Below are 17288 nucleotides of genomic sequence, written 5' to 3' on the forward strand. Positions count from 1 at the left end.
CTAATTCCTGAGAAAATTTTCTGTGTTCGGTACGGAAAGGGCCTAATTATAGTGTAATATTTGCCTGAATTTTTAAAAATAGTTCCCAGTATTGTTTTTAACTTTGTTCATTACTTATTAAAAGATGCCACCTAGGGCGCCTCGGTGGCTTAGTTAAGTGCCCGACTTCGGCTCAGGTCATGATCTCCTGGTTCAGGACTTCGAGCCCCACGTCAGACTCTGTGCTGACAGCTCAGAGCCTGGAGCCTGCTTCGGGTTCTGTGTCGCCCTCTCTCTCTCTCTGCCCCTCCCCTGCTCGTACTCTGTCTTTCTCTCTCAGAAATAAACATTAAAAAATATTTTTAAAGAATGTCCCTAAATTGACAAGAGAATAGGCTTAGTAAACTTTGGATTGAACGCACGTTTCTGTTGTTTAATATAAATTTTCATCTTCTTAATTTCATCGTGTATCAATCTTAACTCACCATGAATAATTTCTCGACCACTTTGATATTGCTTTCTTTTGCGAATGTTGTTTTTGACCATATTGGACATAATTTATGTGCCTAACACTGTTTAAGTCACAGATGTTTTCTTTGGCCAAGTTGAATAGAAGTTATATGGCTTACACTGCTTACGGAGGAACTGCCTGCCTCGAGGAAAATAAAAATAGATGTAAAAGACATACAATAATATCGATGTTAAAGGCCATTCTTTGTGTATGAAGAGGACACTAGCAAATTGCTCTCACTAATGCTGACGATTGAAAATAGATTTTGTCATATTGATCGTTTTTTACAATGTCTTTTGATTGAATTCCCCTTATCATCAATGTCACCCATTTGTAAAATGACTCACCAGGTTCAGAGACATAAACTATAAACAGAATGAAACTAACAGGCCCTCACAGACATAATCTTGGCCTCATTAGCAACATTCTATCGGCCGCTAAAGCAATGGGTCACATTAAAATAAGAAACAATGTAATAATTGTCAGGAAAAGATGGATTCTAGACAATAAATACATTTTATTCTTCTCCAATGCTAAATATTACACCTGACTCCCTCTGGAATTTCCTAGAAGAAATTTGCTGCCAGAACAGAGAATAAGAATCAGACTTATACTTTAAAGCTTATACTTTACCCAAGGTCACCTTCGCTCCCCTGAGATCCTAGGGAACAACCTGAGCCTCTGATAATCCAATCTAAATTAAATGGTAGAGGTAGCCTTGCAGCTTTCCTTCCTGCCTATGTTCTGTGTATTGTATTTAATTTCCTTCTAAAATTAGGTTGGATTCCCCACTCAAATAGGAGAGGCACTGAAAGGGAGAGAAGAGAAGACAGGAAGTTGAATATAACATCGGCAACATTAGAAAGCTCTTCAAAAATATTTTAAAGCAAACAATTCTGTATCTCTACCTTGTTTTGGGAAAATAGTATACCTATCTCCTTTTCCCATATCTGCATTCTCACAACAAATATTGTGGACTCTGAAATGATTTTAAACAAAAAGAAACCTGACACTATGAAGCAAGGGAATTTGGGAGAAGTTAAGATTTCAAAGGTCACTTTGAAAAGTAGATAGTGAGAGCCAGAGGGGAGTTCTATAGTTAATACATACGTGGCTCTCTATATTATATAAAGAGTTTTTGTGTCCATCGTGTTAAAGCTCATTGATTTATAACATCATTGAGGTCTTCCGATTCCTTTTACAAGCTAGACTGTATTTGATATTTCGAATAGTAAGAGACTATATTCATTTGCTAGAGCCGCAATAACAACACATCACAGATTGGGTGGCTTAATCAACAGAAATTAATTTTCTCACAGTTCTGGAGGCTAAAAGTCCAAGATGAAGGTATCAGCAGGTTTGGTAACTCTGAGACCCTTCTCCTGAACTTCCAGCTGTGTCCTCACATGGGTTTTTCTCTGAACCCGTTCATCTTCGGTGTCTCTTTGCCCAAATTTCCTCTTCTTATAAGAACACCAGTCAGGGGCGCCTGGGTGGCTCAGTCAGTTAAGCATCCGACTTCGGCTCGGGTCATGATCTCACAGTTCGTGGGTTCAGGCCCCGCATCAGGCTCTGTGCTGACAGCTAGCTCAGAGCCTGGAGCCTGCTTCAGATTCTGTGTCTCCCTCTCTCTCTGACCCTCCCCTGTTCATGCTGTCTCTCTCTCTCTCTCAGAAATAAATAAAACCTTTAAAAAAAAAAAAAAGAACACCAGTCAGATTGGATTAGGGCCCACCCTAAGGGCATCATTTCAATTTAGCTGTTGAAAGGCTCTATCTCCAACCACATTCACATTGTTTGAGGTGCTGGGGCTTAGGTCTACAACATAGGAATGTGGGTGAACACAGTTTACTCCATAACAGAGATAGAGACCAATCAAAACACTTTCATATATCATTGTATTCTTTATCCCCTGAAATTGCCTGGACAGTATTTAACCACTACTCTCTTTTTGTCTCCTGCCCAAGGATGAGAAACAGAAATCATCTAGGTCATGCTAGGCTATGGAGTTTAGCTGCCCTTGCCTTCTTACGAGAGGAGATAGATAGCAAAAAGAGGGCGGGGCCTCTCCAACCAGCTTCTGCCAAGAATTTCCACACTTCTACTTTACCAAACAAGAAGGAATGCTCTAACCCTATCCAGTACAACTGACATATAATGAGAGCCATATATGTAATTTTAAATTTTCTGGTAGCCACGTTACAAAATACTAAGAAGAGGTAGGTGAAATTGAGTTTAATATACCTTTTCAACCAAATATATCCAAAGTGGTATCATTCTAATATGTAATTGATATAAAGAATTATAAATGAGATATTTTTCTTTTTATTTTGTACTAGGTCTTCAAAATTTAGTCTGTATGTCACTCTTAGAGCACTTCTTAATTCAGACTAGCCATATTTCAAGTAGTCAGTAGCTATATGTGGCTAATAGCTACTATATTGGACAGTACAGTTCTAACATTTTAATACACTTCCTGGGGCAGACGTTTCCTTGAGTGGTGAAAGTTAATTAGAAGCCCTTCCCAATCCAATTATACCTCCACTTATGAAATATTGCGGTCACTTCCTTTGTTTGGAATAGCTGAGTGAAATTTCTCCCCAAGACATCTATAGAAATATACCTATCACAAAGGTCCTAAACAGTCCTCAAGCAAGTGATTTGTATATGTTATTCATTGACCTACCCAGCTAATCTGCATATATCTTTCAGGAAAGAATACTGTGATAACGGGTACAGTGATCTTGGAATAATCTATTGCCCCTGTATACCAGCTGAAAAGAAAAATTTGTTATGTGAAGATCCAACTTGTCACCTAGATCCACATTTTTCAGCAGACCCAAAGAAACCACTACTCCATTATCAAAGTCATAGTCTTTGGACCACTGAGAACACTTACAATTCATGGCAGTCTTTGATTCTGCCACTGAAACCTGGTAATTTTAGCCACATGATCGCTGTTAAAAGACAGAGGACATCAAAATGCAACCCCAGTGTGTCTGGTCTTGCCTGATGCTTAAATCTTAACACCTCTGATTAATGGATCTTGACCTATGATTTAAATCAGTCAAAAGATAAGATTTATTGAACAATTGCAGGTGGCTAGTTCAAGGTGAAGACAAAAATAATTTCAAACACATGGTCTATGTTCTTAAAGAATCTAACGGGACCTAGTAGAATCAGGACCTTACTCATATAGATCAAATAGGGTAGTAGAAGGTCAGAGAAGGGATAGATCATCAAGAGACAGAGCCTACGGTGAAGGCTTCAGGAAGAAGGGAAGACTTTTTTTGATCATCCTGATCTTAGGATGATCTAAGTAGAAGGAAAAGTACACTGACAGGAAATTCATGAGTTGAGTAAGAGTACTGCTTGTATAGTAGTCAGTGAAAAGATTGGCTCTACCAAAGGAAGCATTTCTGGGTAGGAGGGAGGGTGGTGAAGCTGGATGGGCAAATGTGGCTGACTTAAGTAGGATCTTCAAAATTTGGCACGTTTGGATTTGATGCAGTAGACATTGATTACAATAGATGATTATGCAGATAGGATTTAACATGAGCAAAGTGGTATTTTAAGATGATTTACACCCTCATTGACAAATAAGAAAAAACTTATTAAAAGCAAGAAAAAGAATTAAGGGTCCGTTGTGATCATCGATAAAGTATGCTGACAAAAGCCTGAATGTGCAATATAAGAAAAGGAATAGATAAAGGGAAGAGATGACAAGAATTATTGAAAGATAATGCTATCAGGGGCTGAGAAGCCAGAGGAGACCCTAGTCAATGGAGAGAATGGTAGTGCTCGTCAGAGAATCAGTGGTTGGAAAGCAGATTGATTTGGGGAAGGAGGAGGACTCAGGGTCCTATTTGACCCTATGGAGTTTAAGGCAATAGTGAAGTATTTGAGTAAGCAAGGATGTTAGGTGATTGGAAATACATGTGTAAAAAGTTGGATCTAGAAATTGAGACTCAGGCAGTATTCATGTTGGATAGCTAAACTGATTACTTTCTACCCATCAGGGGTAAAAAACAACACATAGATGTCCTAGGGAATCTAATCAGTTCGAGAGACACTCTGAGGAGCAGTTCCGTCATGTGGATTTTGAAAAAGGAAATAACCAAGGTTCAGCCTAAACATCACCCATCTCTGCCCAGCAACCTCTCACTTTTCTCCAAATATTCAAGTTCTACACCAGTCAGAGGACCTATCCCCTGACTCATACCTATTGGCAGTGACAGTTATAAAGGATGTGAGAAGTGGAAGCTGACCCCTATGTTTCATCAGGAATCTTGGTCAGAGGAGAAGTGAGACAATAAATGCCCGGGGGAGTGGACAGTTCATTGCAAATGAGAAAGGGGTCCTGACATCTGTTGTGAATCATACATGCCCAAGACTAACTCCCTCCCTTTCCTCCTTCAGCTCTTCTGCCTAACCTCGTCAATGGGCTCTGGAAAGAAAAATGCTTCGTTTTACTTGCACAAAAATTTAACCTGTCTGTGATAAACCATGTGAAGAATGGTTCTGACAGACTTCCTGGTTCTGAATAGGGCCATGAGGATGATATTCTAGAAAGAAGTTCTATACCTCCCCACACAAAGATAATATATATGTCAAAGGACTGAAATGGCCTTCAGGGCTTCTTCAAGCACTGCTAAAAGCCAGGAGCTAGAGGACAGACTTGGGAGCATGGGACAAATAATAAAAAGAAATCCAAGTAACGAGCAAACGGTGTGGGTAGTTGTCCAACAGGGACATGCAAGTGGGCAGAGTATGTTGCTTTGTGAGCCTGACAGCAAGATACGTGATATGTCATGGAAGCAATGTCAAGGAGGTCTGACAGAGGGTCACAGCGACTCTGGCTTAAGCACTGGGGTTCAGGCATAGCACTTTGAGTGCTGGAGGAATTCAAGGGAAAGACAGCATGCAAGTGACGGGGCATGGAGACGAGGGTAGGAATGGAGGAACAAGACAGCAAGATCTCTTCCTAAAACTGGGGATCGGGCAGGGGTTTGGTCTCAAGCCAGTAAGTCCAGTGACTCAGTTACTGGAAATGAGTCTGAAGGGGCACAGTTTCCTTGGCTAATGGATTAATGTATTGATCAAGATGAAGAGTCTAAAAGAATAAGATAAAGAAAGCAGGCCTCTAACGTTTTATTAACCATCCAGTCCCCTACCATGAATCCTTTTCTTTAAATAAAAACCCATACCTATTTAGCTCTACCCCTCTTACTTTCGACTACGTTTACAAGAAGCCATTCCTCTGACGAAACGATTCCAGAGGGTCGCCAGCAGAGGAAGACAGGTTTTTGGCTAAGTACCAGACTGAATGCCTGCAGTGGAAGGCAGCAAACCACTTTCATCTTTCTCCGCCATGTTAGCACAGATTTTTGTTTCTCCTACAGAAAGTTCTATAGTATCAGGGCAGTGCTAGCTCCCATGCAGATGACATAAAAACTATTAATAGATTGTGTATATAATAAAGCTGAAGTAGAAACCAGAAGTGCTCCAAAAAGAGAAGTATAAAATGAAAGGGGGAGAGAAAGGCAAAATACTCTGCCTTCCAAGTTAGATGACCACTGTCCTCGTGAAAGGACATATTTCAAAAGCAGATAGTGCTCTTAACTACCTGTATTTGGGAAATTTTTGTGGCTTATTTTATCCTACCAATTACTAAAAGAAGAAAGAATATATTAAATTGTGCTAAATTTTTACAACTCTGTCTTTGCTCAGAACCAGCCCCTCCAAAATCACTCTTTGCAGTGAATAAAACCCAGACTTCTGTGACTTTGCTGTGGGTAGAAGAGGGAGTAGCTGACTTCTTTGAAGTCTTCTGTCAACAAGTTGGCTCTACTCAAGAAAGCAAACTCCAGGTACTGTACGTTTTGATTTTTCCTTTCTGAGTTGACTTTGATTAAGGCTAATTATCTGAGCAAAGTAAGGTCCTTTATTTGTTTAAACTGCGGAAAATCAAAACCGTTCATTTGCGCTTTTTGTTTCAGTGATGGAAATTAACAGAGTGGTTAGAATAAGCCTAAAACGTAAAAGCCAATTTGCCAAATGGCAAAGTTTACTTTCGTCTTTGCTTTAGCTTTGCCCCTAGTCTTCTGTTACCCTGGGTCATACCGAGGACTTAGAAAGGTTCATTTTTCCTAGTGCCATTAAATCGATCTAAGGAATAGACACTGCCATATAAAATCTAACTGAACAAATATGAACTGATTGCCAGTTATGTGAAAGGCGCTATGTGTGATACAAATGGTAGAATCAATACTGGCCTTTAAGGTTTTTTTCATATAGTTACGGACATTGCATCAGTCTAGAAATAATTAAAGTAAATCTCAAGCGCCGTAGAGAGATCCATTCTACTAAGAGAATTTAAAGAAGGGACTATTTCTAGTCAGTAAGGAGGACAATTTTGCTTGGGAAAATGAAGGCTGAGAGAGGTAATTGTGAAGGTTTTAGAATCACAAATAGCAGGTACGATGACTGCTGAGTTATTCACCAGGTCAAATAGAAGGGAAGGAGAGAGATGAACCCGGAGCTCCCAGGGCAACAAAGCCGCCGGAAAAAAAAAAATTGTTAACAGTCAGCCGTGGAAGGAAAAGGTCAAGTGTGTGAGGGATATCACAAAATGCCGTGTGTAGACTAATTCTGTGAACATGAATAATTGATGCTTTTTAAATAATGCAGTTCATGAGATTGAAAAGAAGAAAGGAGTTCTGGGAGTAGGCATCTTTTCATACGGAGTGTTAAGATAATTTGCTTTGATTTCTTTCCCCTTTTGATATTCTCTTCTACAAACTTATCTCTTTTTGATCTGTACTGAACAGCTAATCTCTTTTTCTATTCTATGAATCCTTTTTGGAAATAACTGCTTTGTCGGCAGTGGGTTTGCTTCTCTGCAGCTATAGTAATGTCTTCCCTCAAGAAAACAATGGTTATGCAGCTACTTATTACAACTGAGTCTTTCCTTAGAATCATTCTTTCATAGGACAGTACAAGAGGCAGGATTGGAAATAAGTGCTGGTGGCTGTCATCTTTCATCTCTCTAGGCAGGAGCATCTCGGATCCCTGTTTTGAAAAAGAATGTTATGCTGGCACATCTTTTTATGTTGTACTGTGGTACTTGTCCCGGGTCCAATCATTGGGCCGACAAATTAACAATTTGTTCTGCGCAAGAATAGGTTAATATTAAATGTTTTTAAGAACTCAAAGTCGCTATGCCTTTGGTGGGTGCTATTTAAAAGCTGAGAATGCAGAAAAAGGGGGTAGTGTCTTTAATAGAAGACCAACAACCCAAAACAAATATATCATGGAAAATAAACACAAAAGATTCTTTTTAAAATTTTTTCAATGTTTATTTTTTTGAGAGCGAAAGACAGAACATGAGCAGGGGAGGGTAAGAGAGAGGGGGAGACACAGAATCCAAAGCAGGCTCCAGGCTCCGTGCTGTCAGCACAGAGCTCAACGCAGGGCTTGAACCCATGAACCACGAGATCATGACCTGAGCCGAAGTCAGACGCTTAACTGACTGAGCCACCCGGGAGCCCCAAAGATTCTTAAACATGGGCAAAGATGATCAAGTTCACTCATGGTAAAAGAAATACAAACCAAATCTACAATGAGGTACAATTTCCACTAATAAGACTGGAAAAACTCAAAGAGTTTGCAGATACATTGGATTGGAAGGGATATATGGAAACATGTGCTGTCCCACACTGACGGTGGACAAGATAGCTTGGAAATGTCTACAGAAGACAGTATCTCAGTAGCTTTGAAAATGAAAAATATTTCTGACCCAGCTTTCAATTGCTGAGACCGTGAATATACACATATGTATGTACATTCACACACACAGGCTTTGTGTATGAAGATGTATGTGTACACACGCATACACACATACATATATTGAGTGTGTGTACATACACGTTTGGCCCCACGATTTAAAATTATCTTCACTGTGGCATTGTTTGCAATCACAAAAAACCAGAGACAACTTAAACATTCCTCAGTAGGGGACTGGCTAAATAAAGTATGTCTCTTTCCATGAATTCCTACAAAGCCCTTGTGAAGAATAAAACAGCTTTATCTGTGCTGATGTGGGAAAAGCATGAAAATATACTGAAAACCAAGGTGAAAAGTAAGCAGCATGATGTGTGAAGTACATTATCAGTTTTGTTTAGCTGCATCTTATGGGTTTTTTTTTTAAATGTTTTATTCATTTCTAGGACAGAGAGAGAGAGAGAGACAGCATGAGCAGGGGAGGGTCAGAGAGAGAGGGAGTCACAGACTGAAACAGGCTCCAGGCTCTGAGCTGGCAGTCAGCACAGAGCCCGACGTGGGGCTCGAACCCATGAACCGCAAGATCATGACCCAAGCGAAAGTCGGACGCTTAACTGACTAAGCCACCCAGGTGCCCCAGCTGCATCTTATGTTTTTACGTCCATAAAATACAGATGGGAAAGGGGGAAAAAATGCCTGGAGACCACGGATACTTCTGTGGAAGAAAGCTGGATAGATAAGAAGTAGGGAAAGACGGAAGCTTATTTTTCACTGCTATCTGTTCGCATCTTTTAAATTGTTTACTGTTGATATATTACCCACTCAGCTCTGAAAAAATAGTTTAACAAATGAAACAGGTGGAGATAATGTAACATTGATCTTCTGTTCTGCATCTCCAGGAACCGGTTTCTGTTTCCTCTCACGTTGTGACCATCTCCAGCCTTCTTCCTGCCACTGTGTACAACTGCAGTGTCACCAGCTTCAGCCACGACAGCCCCAGTGTCCCCACATTCATAGCTGTCTCCACAATGGGTAATTCCTGGCATTCGTGGAATCTGGTGTCTCTGGAAGTTTTATCTTTTGATTTCTTATTCATTTTTTTAAGTTTATTTATTTTGAGAGAGAGAGAGAGAGAGAGAGTGAGAGCGAGAGTGCACAAGCAGGGGAGGGGCAGAGAGGAGGACAGACAGAATCCCAAGCAGACTCTGGGCCACCAGCACAGAGTCTGACGCAGGGCTCGAACCTCGCCAGCTGTGAGATCATGTGACCTGAGCTGAGATGGAGTTTGACGCTGAACAGGCAGTGCCACCCAGGCACCCCCAGAAGGTTTATCTTTTTAGATTTTTCTTACATTTTCTTTTCAAGTATCTGGCCCCTATACTTGTAATAGGACCATGCTCCGCAGACGCATTGCAGGCTGCAGGGTCAGGGAGCCCTCACCTGCACTTATGAGCTATGCGATTTATGGAAGGATCTTTCTCCTTTCTCAGAGCTGCTGTTTTTTCATCTGTGAAACTGGAGTCATAATATGTGTACCTTGTTGAGCTATTTTGATGCCTAGAAATGAAATAACGTAAAGCCCTGCACACGTTGTGTGATGATTGTTGCTGCCCTCGGCTCCTCGATCCTCACCCCTGTCCAGCAGGGGCCCCAGTGCCCTGATCGACGAGAGCTCATGTGTTGTTGCCTTAGCCCTCAGCCGTCGCCCACCATGCAATGACAGTGCTATATTACTGGGGCAAAGCAGGAAAGTGTGCAATGAAGCCAAACGATAAGTAGGGAAATTAGAAATTAACGAAAGGTCTAGAATAACGGTGTTTCCTTTTTTTCCCCTTCTGAAGTCTACTATATGTGTTGCTGTCCTGTTTGTTGGAGGCTGATTCTGCAGCCTGAGACCCTCTCTGAAGCCTCCTGTAATACAGCCTGTCACTGTCACACGATCCCTTTACTGGGTTCGTTTTCATTTCTGTAACATTCATCGTACAGTCAGCCCCCTCTATTCAATAATGACTAGAGAACCTTTTGCTTGTTTCCTGTTTTTTTTTATTTTTTTTCCAGAAAAGAGGACAAAAGTGGACCCGAAAAGTACATTAATAGTCTGTCACTTCCATGTCCTTTTCTGCCATTCTGTGTCCCTTCATGCTTACTATTCCCCACCATTGCTACAGCAACCCCATGAAACAGGTGATACTATTAAGCCTATTTACAAGTGAGGGAAATGAAGCCCAGAGAGACAGATAAAATAGCTTTTCCAAATGGCAGTTGGTAGTCAAATGAACCTGAAAAAGGTCTCCTGACCATGAGTCTAGTGTTCTTTCTGTTCAATTACTCTGCCCGTGAGCAGGAATCAAGCTGGCCCACACGGGAAGTAGCAAAGACACAAAGGCTTAGGGACTGAATGTGGCGGCCAGTTGTGTGATTTCATGATCAATGCGGAGGATGGTACCCGTCTTTTCTCTTGCGTCCGCCGTAAAGGATTTCATAAAATCATGTGATGTGTACTCTCCACTTTTAATGCCTGGCTCTTCCGGGTAGTGTGATGAACCAGGCAATGCACAAGGGCCAAAGCAGCCCTTATATAAAGTGTATGCAAGGGACACAGCCCCCGTTCTTAAGGGCCCCACACCTTATTCATAGGTTTAATCTCTGGAGTTGTGCAGATGGAAAACCTCTCAACATATGGCTACAGATCATCAGAATGCCTGCTTCTAGTGATGTGTTAAGTGCCGCAGCAGATGGTAGCTTGCTAATGCCTTTTTCATATACGTTATTAGTTGCGAGCATATATACAGTTGTGCTTTCTGACTTTAAAGTCATAGGCATAACGTGAAAACCTGCCGCTCTGCAAACTTCTGAAAATGTTCAACAATAACGACACTTGATGATAACTTCTAGATTTTTTTATTTTCAAGCGAATTTAAACTGTGGTGCAGGCATTATTCAAAGTTTATAATTCCCCTACATAAGAACATTCTGAATGGAAGCTTTGGAGATGGACTCGATTCCTCTAGGTACCTGAACACCACTTATGAATCTACTTTGCTAGATTATGGACCGGCAGGAGGTCATTGTTGGCTTGGAGAAACACTATTGTTGCTCTTGTTTTCATCATCTTAAGTTCCGTGGTGTTAAAAATCAATGGAAAATGATGAGTGGTTCTGCTAGTTTGTGGAATGGAAGTTGTAATGAAAACGCACGGCTTTTCTCTTTAGTGACGGAGATGAATCCCAACGTGGTGGTCATCTCAGTGCTGGCCATCCTCAGCACGCTGTTAATTGGACTGCTGCTCGTGACCCTTATCATTCTTAGGAAGAAGCATCTGCAGATGGCAAGGTAAGTTAAGTTTGATTCATCTTTTACCCATGCCCTTTAAAATATTTTAAATTATAAGACATATATGCTTTTGCAGACCTGAGTTGTATTAGTGGTAAGTTTCATTTCAGTTTTCAGTGTCTATTTTGTGTCTTTTCTAGGTAGACTTTTAAATGCTTTTAGAAAATGTTACTATGGGGGCGCCTGGGTGGCTTAGTCAGTTGAGCGTCTGACTCTTGATTTCAGCTCAGGTCATGATCTCACGGTTCCTGGGTTGAAGCCCTGCGTCGGGCTCTGCAGACTCTAACGGTGCAGAGTCTGCTTGGGATCCTCTCTCTCTGCCCCTCCCCTGCTCGCTCTCTCTTTCAAAATAAATAAATAGACATTAAAAACTAATAGGGGCGCCTGGGTGGCTCAGTCGGCTAAGCGTCCAACTTCGGCTCAAGTCAAGATCTCACGGTTCGTGGGTTCGAGCCCCGCGTCGGGCTCTATGCTGACAGCTAACTCAGAGCCTGGAGCCTGCTTCTGATTCTGTGTCTCCCTCTCTCTCTGACCCTCTCCTGCTCACGCTGTCTCTCTCTCTCTCTCAGAAATATATTAAAAAAAAAAACATTAAAAATTAAAAAAAAAACTAATAATAATACTGAAAGAAAACATCACAGTGGAAATGACAAAGCAAAGGATTGTTTACCCAAATCCTCTTACTATCAATCTTGTCATTTTAAGAAACCCATACAAAAGGATCTATTAATGACATTTGGATACTTTCAAATGTATTTTGGAGTCAAATAAAGACCTGTGGCTACTTAGTATGATGAATGAAAGGAGTTAATATATGGAGAGACCGCAAGAAAGAAAAACACAAATCTTCATCAATTCTGCCAAAACTGTCTTAACAGAACACATTCGTAGAGTCTATGATGAGGTCCATTCGAGGGCTCCTATCAGTTTTGATTCTACATTTCAGACTTGCAGGCAGTTTTCATTTTTCATGCAGCCAGAAAAGACTTTTGATTTATGACTCTGATGGCTCCCTATTCCTTTCACCATTGATGCGTTTCTTATCAGAGCACATTCTTAAGTACTTTCGGTGGTCCCTTATATTATCGGAACACTCCATCAATTCTCTTAAAAACTGTTGCTTGGTTGAGTACTACAAGGTTTGGGAAATTTGATTCAAACTTATATTTACCCAATGGTAGCCTGCTGAACTGTCAATCAACATCCTTCTTTTTCTCAGAATTCTATCGTTTATCTGTTCATAACTAAATTTATCTGTCCAATAATGACTTAATCAGTGTCTTACATGGGACAGTTAAATAAAAATCAGACATCTAAGCTGTCCACTAAGCACTTAGGACATAGCTGGAGATTTGTACATAAATAAATAAATTTGGGGCACCTGGGTGGCTCAGCTAGTTAAGCATCTGACTCCTGCTCAGGTCATGATCTCAGTGTTCATAAATTTGAGTTCTGTGTTGGGCCCTGTGCTGACAGCTTGTAGCCTGGAGTCTGCTTCAGATTCTGTGTCTCCCTTGCTCTCTGCTCCTCCCCTACTCACGCTGTCTCTCTCTCTCTCTCTCTCAAAAATAAAATAAACATTGAAAACAATTTTTTAAGAAAATAAATAAATAAATATATTTAAAAGTATAAATTGACCTGCCCAAGAAAGGAGATAAAAATGAGCTTCTATTAATGTAGAGAAGAGATTAATCTGAATATAAATATTATGCGTTTTGAATGTTGTCATTTAAACAAATCTTAGAAGGATAGGGAGGAAGGAGGTACCTCATTCTGGCTAGACTACAGAGCTCTGAAATTACACTCTTTGGGATCAAATCCTAATTTACAATCTATGTGGCCTTGTGCAGTTCACTGACATTTCATTCATTCATTTAACAAATATTAATAGACACCTGCTATGTGTTGGGCTCTCCGGATGCTTGGGAAAACAGATGAGAATTTCTGCCTTCATGGAGCTCATATTCTAGTGGAGGAGATAGATCATAAATAATATCAATAAAAGTAAAAAGGTTGCCATGGGTGTGAGCAGACAGTAAGAGAAAAATAATAGAGCGGAGTAAAGGAAATTGCCAGTACAGGCATGAGGAATACACTGAGAAGAGCTCTGGGAGGGGGTGAGTCTCACTGAAAGGGTATTTGAGAAAAAATTTGAAGGATATGAGGGAGTTAACCATGTGTTTTCTAGGAGAAGTGTAAGGGGAACAGCCAGTGCAAAGGCCCTGAGGCAGGGACATGTTCAGAGAGTAGCAGGAAGGTTAGTGTAGCTAAAGCAGAGGAAATGAAGGAAGGTTTAGCAGAAGATGATGTCAGATCACATAGAACTTTATAGGCCATTGTGGAGACTCATGCTTTTATCCTGAGTTCAAGGATTGGGGCAGAAGAGCTGACTTACATTAGAAAACAATCTGTATTGAGGCAAAGCAGGCATATTCACTGGGGTATCTATTCCAGTGATCCAGGCAAGAGATGGTAATAGTTTAGTCCAGGATAGCAGCAATAGAGGTAGGGAGAAATGATCAGACTCTGGATATATTTTGAAAATAGAGGCATTACCCAAGGGGATTGACTAACAAATTGCATGTGAAATGGAAATGAATAAGCGTCAAACATGACTCCAACGTTTGTGATCCTAGCAACCAGAAAGGATGGAGTCACCATCAACTGAAATAGGATTCCAGATGAGAATTTCAGAGTTGGGGAACGTCAAGACTTTGGTTTTGGTAATGTTAAGTTGGAGATGATTGCAAGTGCAGGTGTGGAATGGGAGATGAACATAAAGGTCTGGTGTTCAGGAATGAAGTCTGGACTGAGGATATAAATTTGGAAATTGCTAGCATCTAGGCAGTATTAAAGCTGGATGAAATTCTCCTTTACTGGAGGGAGTGCGTGTAATTTAGAGAAGAGGGCCCTGGGTTACACACCAGGGAATCTAATATGAAGATTTGCAGGGAAGAAAAAAAAAAGATGGGAGCGAAGGAGACTGACAGGAGGCATACAATGGAATACAAGAAAAGCTAAGAAACTACATGGCCAGCAAGCAAGGGAAAGAATGTGTGTCAAGAAGATATGGAAATAGCCCCTATGCGAGTGGATGGTTAGGAGCGATAATGCAGTAATTGGGAAGCTTACAACAAATGTTAGCTCATAATAGAAATAGTGGTGGAGGTAGTGGTAGGTATTGTAACGAAAGTAGTGGCATTTATGAGAATATTATTACAGGAGCACTCTGTGTGGTGCACACAGCAAGATATTTGGGAGAAGTGATTCTACTTCAGCCAGCTTAACATTTTTTGTGCTGCAATCTTTTCTGGCAGTCTGATTAAGCCTGTGGATCTCTGCCAAGAATAAGGCTTTCTTTTTAAGTGCAAAATACATAGGATTCAAAAGAAATTAATTATATTAAAATATGGTCATCAGAATATTTTTTAAAATGCTTTACATGCTTCTTTATTAATATATGAGATAATATTTAGTAAGATGTCTAATAACTCTCCTAACTTCATCAGAGTGAAGAATATGAACAATATTTCAATATCTGCAGCAGGTTCATTATAGAAAAATATCTGCAGTTTCTATGGTTCGCAATCTCATCTCATCAGTACTGATGATATTACTGTGGCTTGTTGCCTACTTTAATAATTGAAGGAGTTGGTAAATTTCAGTTAGAGATTTAGAGGTTGTGAAATTAAAGATGTACTTTTCCCGCACTATGTTCTAGAGCCCTAAATTCTACCCTTAAACCCCAGAGTTTGAATTGCAGGGTAAAATAAATCTTTTATATAGGAAATTGACATAGGAAAATTAATTGATGGTGTGTAATTTATAGCACAGCATGATATAACAATATATTAGTGTACTTTTCAAAGAAGAAAAGTGTTCCGGGCTCCTAGGTGGCTCATTCGGTTAAGTGTCTGACTCTTAGTTTTGCCTCAGGTCATGATCTCACGGTTTGTGAGTTCAAGCCTCTCATCCAGCTCTGTGCTGACAGCTGGGAGCCTTCTTAGGATCTTCTCTTTCCCTCTTTCTCTGCCGCTTCCCTGCTCGCTCGCTCGCTCGCTCTCTCTCTCTCTGTCTCAAAATAAATAAATGAACTTTTAAAAATTTAAAAAAACAAAGAAGAAAAATATTTTTAGAACAGTAATAAGAGCAGGCACGTAACTAAAGTGATTAGCACATGTGCCAATAATGTCAAAATCCATTCTTCAGTTCTGAAGAAGTCCATTGATTTCATATAGGGGAGAAAGTAGATGCATGAGTTGTGTTGTTTATCCATTTACATTAGGCAAAGATGGAGAAGCCATGAGAATATGCTTACTTTTTACCTCCACTTCTGGGGAAAAAAACTTTAACAATATTTTCTACTAACAGATTAATAAGCAACCTTCTCGATAAGAGGCACTACATAAGCCAATCTATTTCAATTTGTATCACTTTTTTATACTCTCACCTCAACTGATAAATCACATAGGCAAGCCCAACATGAGGGGAAAATTTTGGAGGAAAAAAAATCCAACTTAACCCTCCATCATTTTAGAGAGGAAATGTAAATGCTATAAAAAAAAAAAAAACCCCACAAAGTACATGTGCTAAAAATAGAAAACCCTCCATCTAAGAGGTTTTGTAAAAAATATTATACCCCAAATAGTTCAAAGCTTTATATTAGGATTGGGGCACCTGGGAGGCTCAGTCGGTTAAGCTCTTGATTTTGGCTCAGATCATGATCCCACAGTTCGTGAGATCGAGCCCCGCATCAGGCTCCATGCTGACAGCACAGAGCCTGCTTGGAATTTTCTATGCCTCCCCCTCTCTGTGCCCTCCCCTGCTCATGCTTTCTCCCTAAATAAATACGAAAACACTTTTAAAAATTATGTTAAGATCGTGAGTGGCCTTTGGAAAGGATTGAAAACCAAATCCTTTTGGCTCAAATAACTTGATATGGGCATGTGCAGCCTTATGAAAAATTTCTTTATCTTTCTATGTTTGCATTGCAGGTGAAAGACGAGTACATGGAACTTACAGTAGCTGTGTTTTAAGGGTTTTTTTTTCTTTTGGAGGAGAGAGAGAGAGAGAGCATGAGAGGGAGCATACAGAGAGAGAGAGAGAGGGAGAGAGAAAATCCCAAGCAGACTCTGTGCTGTCCGTGTGAAGCCCAGCATGGGGCTCATCTCACGAACTGAACTGATGGTGAAAAGTTGGTAAACATTTCTAGGGTTGTTCGAATATATTAACACTCTTGCCGAGATTAAGATCTCTCGTGAGATCACGACCTGACCCAAAATCAAGAGTCAGACGCTTGACCAAATGAGCCACCCACGCGCCCCGCCCCCTGTTTTTAATTTAATGCTGTGATGATAAGCAAGTAAAGGCTCTCTTTTATATCACGGTGAAGGAGTGCTTCGTCAAGCAATAACCTAATTTTGTGGTTCCTTCCAAACAGGGAATGCGGAGCGGGAACTTTTGTCAACTTTGCATCTTTGGAGAGGGACGGAAAGCTTCCGTACAACTGGTGAGCACTATTTTGGAGCAAGCTTCTAGATAGCTTCTCTCTGCTGTGTGTGCCCTCAACTTTAGTTTACTATCTATTGGGGATAAATGGTTTTGTCTGATTATCCTTTCATAATTTCGATGACAGTGAACTTCAAAGGTTAGATTTTCTTCACCAAACGCATTAAGTTCACAT

General features: G+C 40.4%; 1 protein-coding gene across 1 annotated transcript in view; it reads left to right on the forward strand.

Moving 5' to 3' along the window:
* Window positions 1-17288, forward strand: part of PTPRO (protein tyrosine phosphatase receptor type O) — a 241249-nt gene that overhangs the window by 185961 nt on the left and 38000 nt on the right. The window contains 4 exon segments of the mRNA XM_039244655.1: window positions 6221-6360; window positions 9172-9304; window positions 11485-11605; window positions 17046-17114. Coding sequence (XP_039100586.1) covers window positions 6221-6360; window positions 9172-9304; window positions 11485-11605; window positions 17046-17114 — 463 coding nt within the window.

The sequence above is a fragment of the Hyaena hyaena genome, unplaced genomic scaffold (genome assembly GCF_003009895.1).
Source record: "Hyaena hyaena isolate Hyena2069 unplaced genomic scaffold, ASM300989v1 scaffold_247, whole genome shotgun sequence".
Taxonomy (NCBI): domain Eukaryota; kingdom Metazoa; phylum Chordata; class Mammalia; order Carnivora; family Hyaenidae; genus Hyaena; species Hyaena hyaena.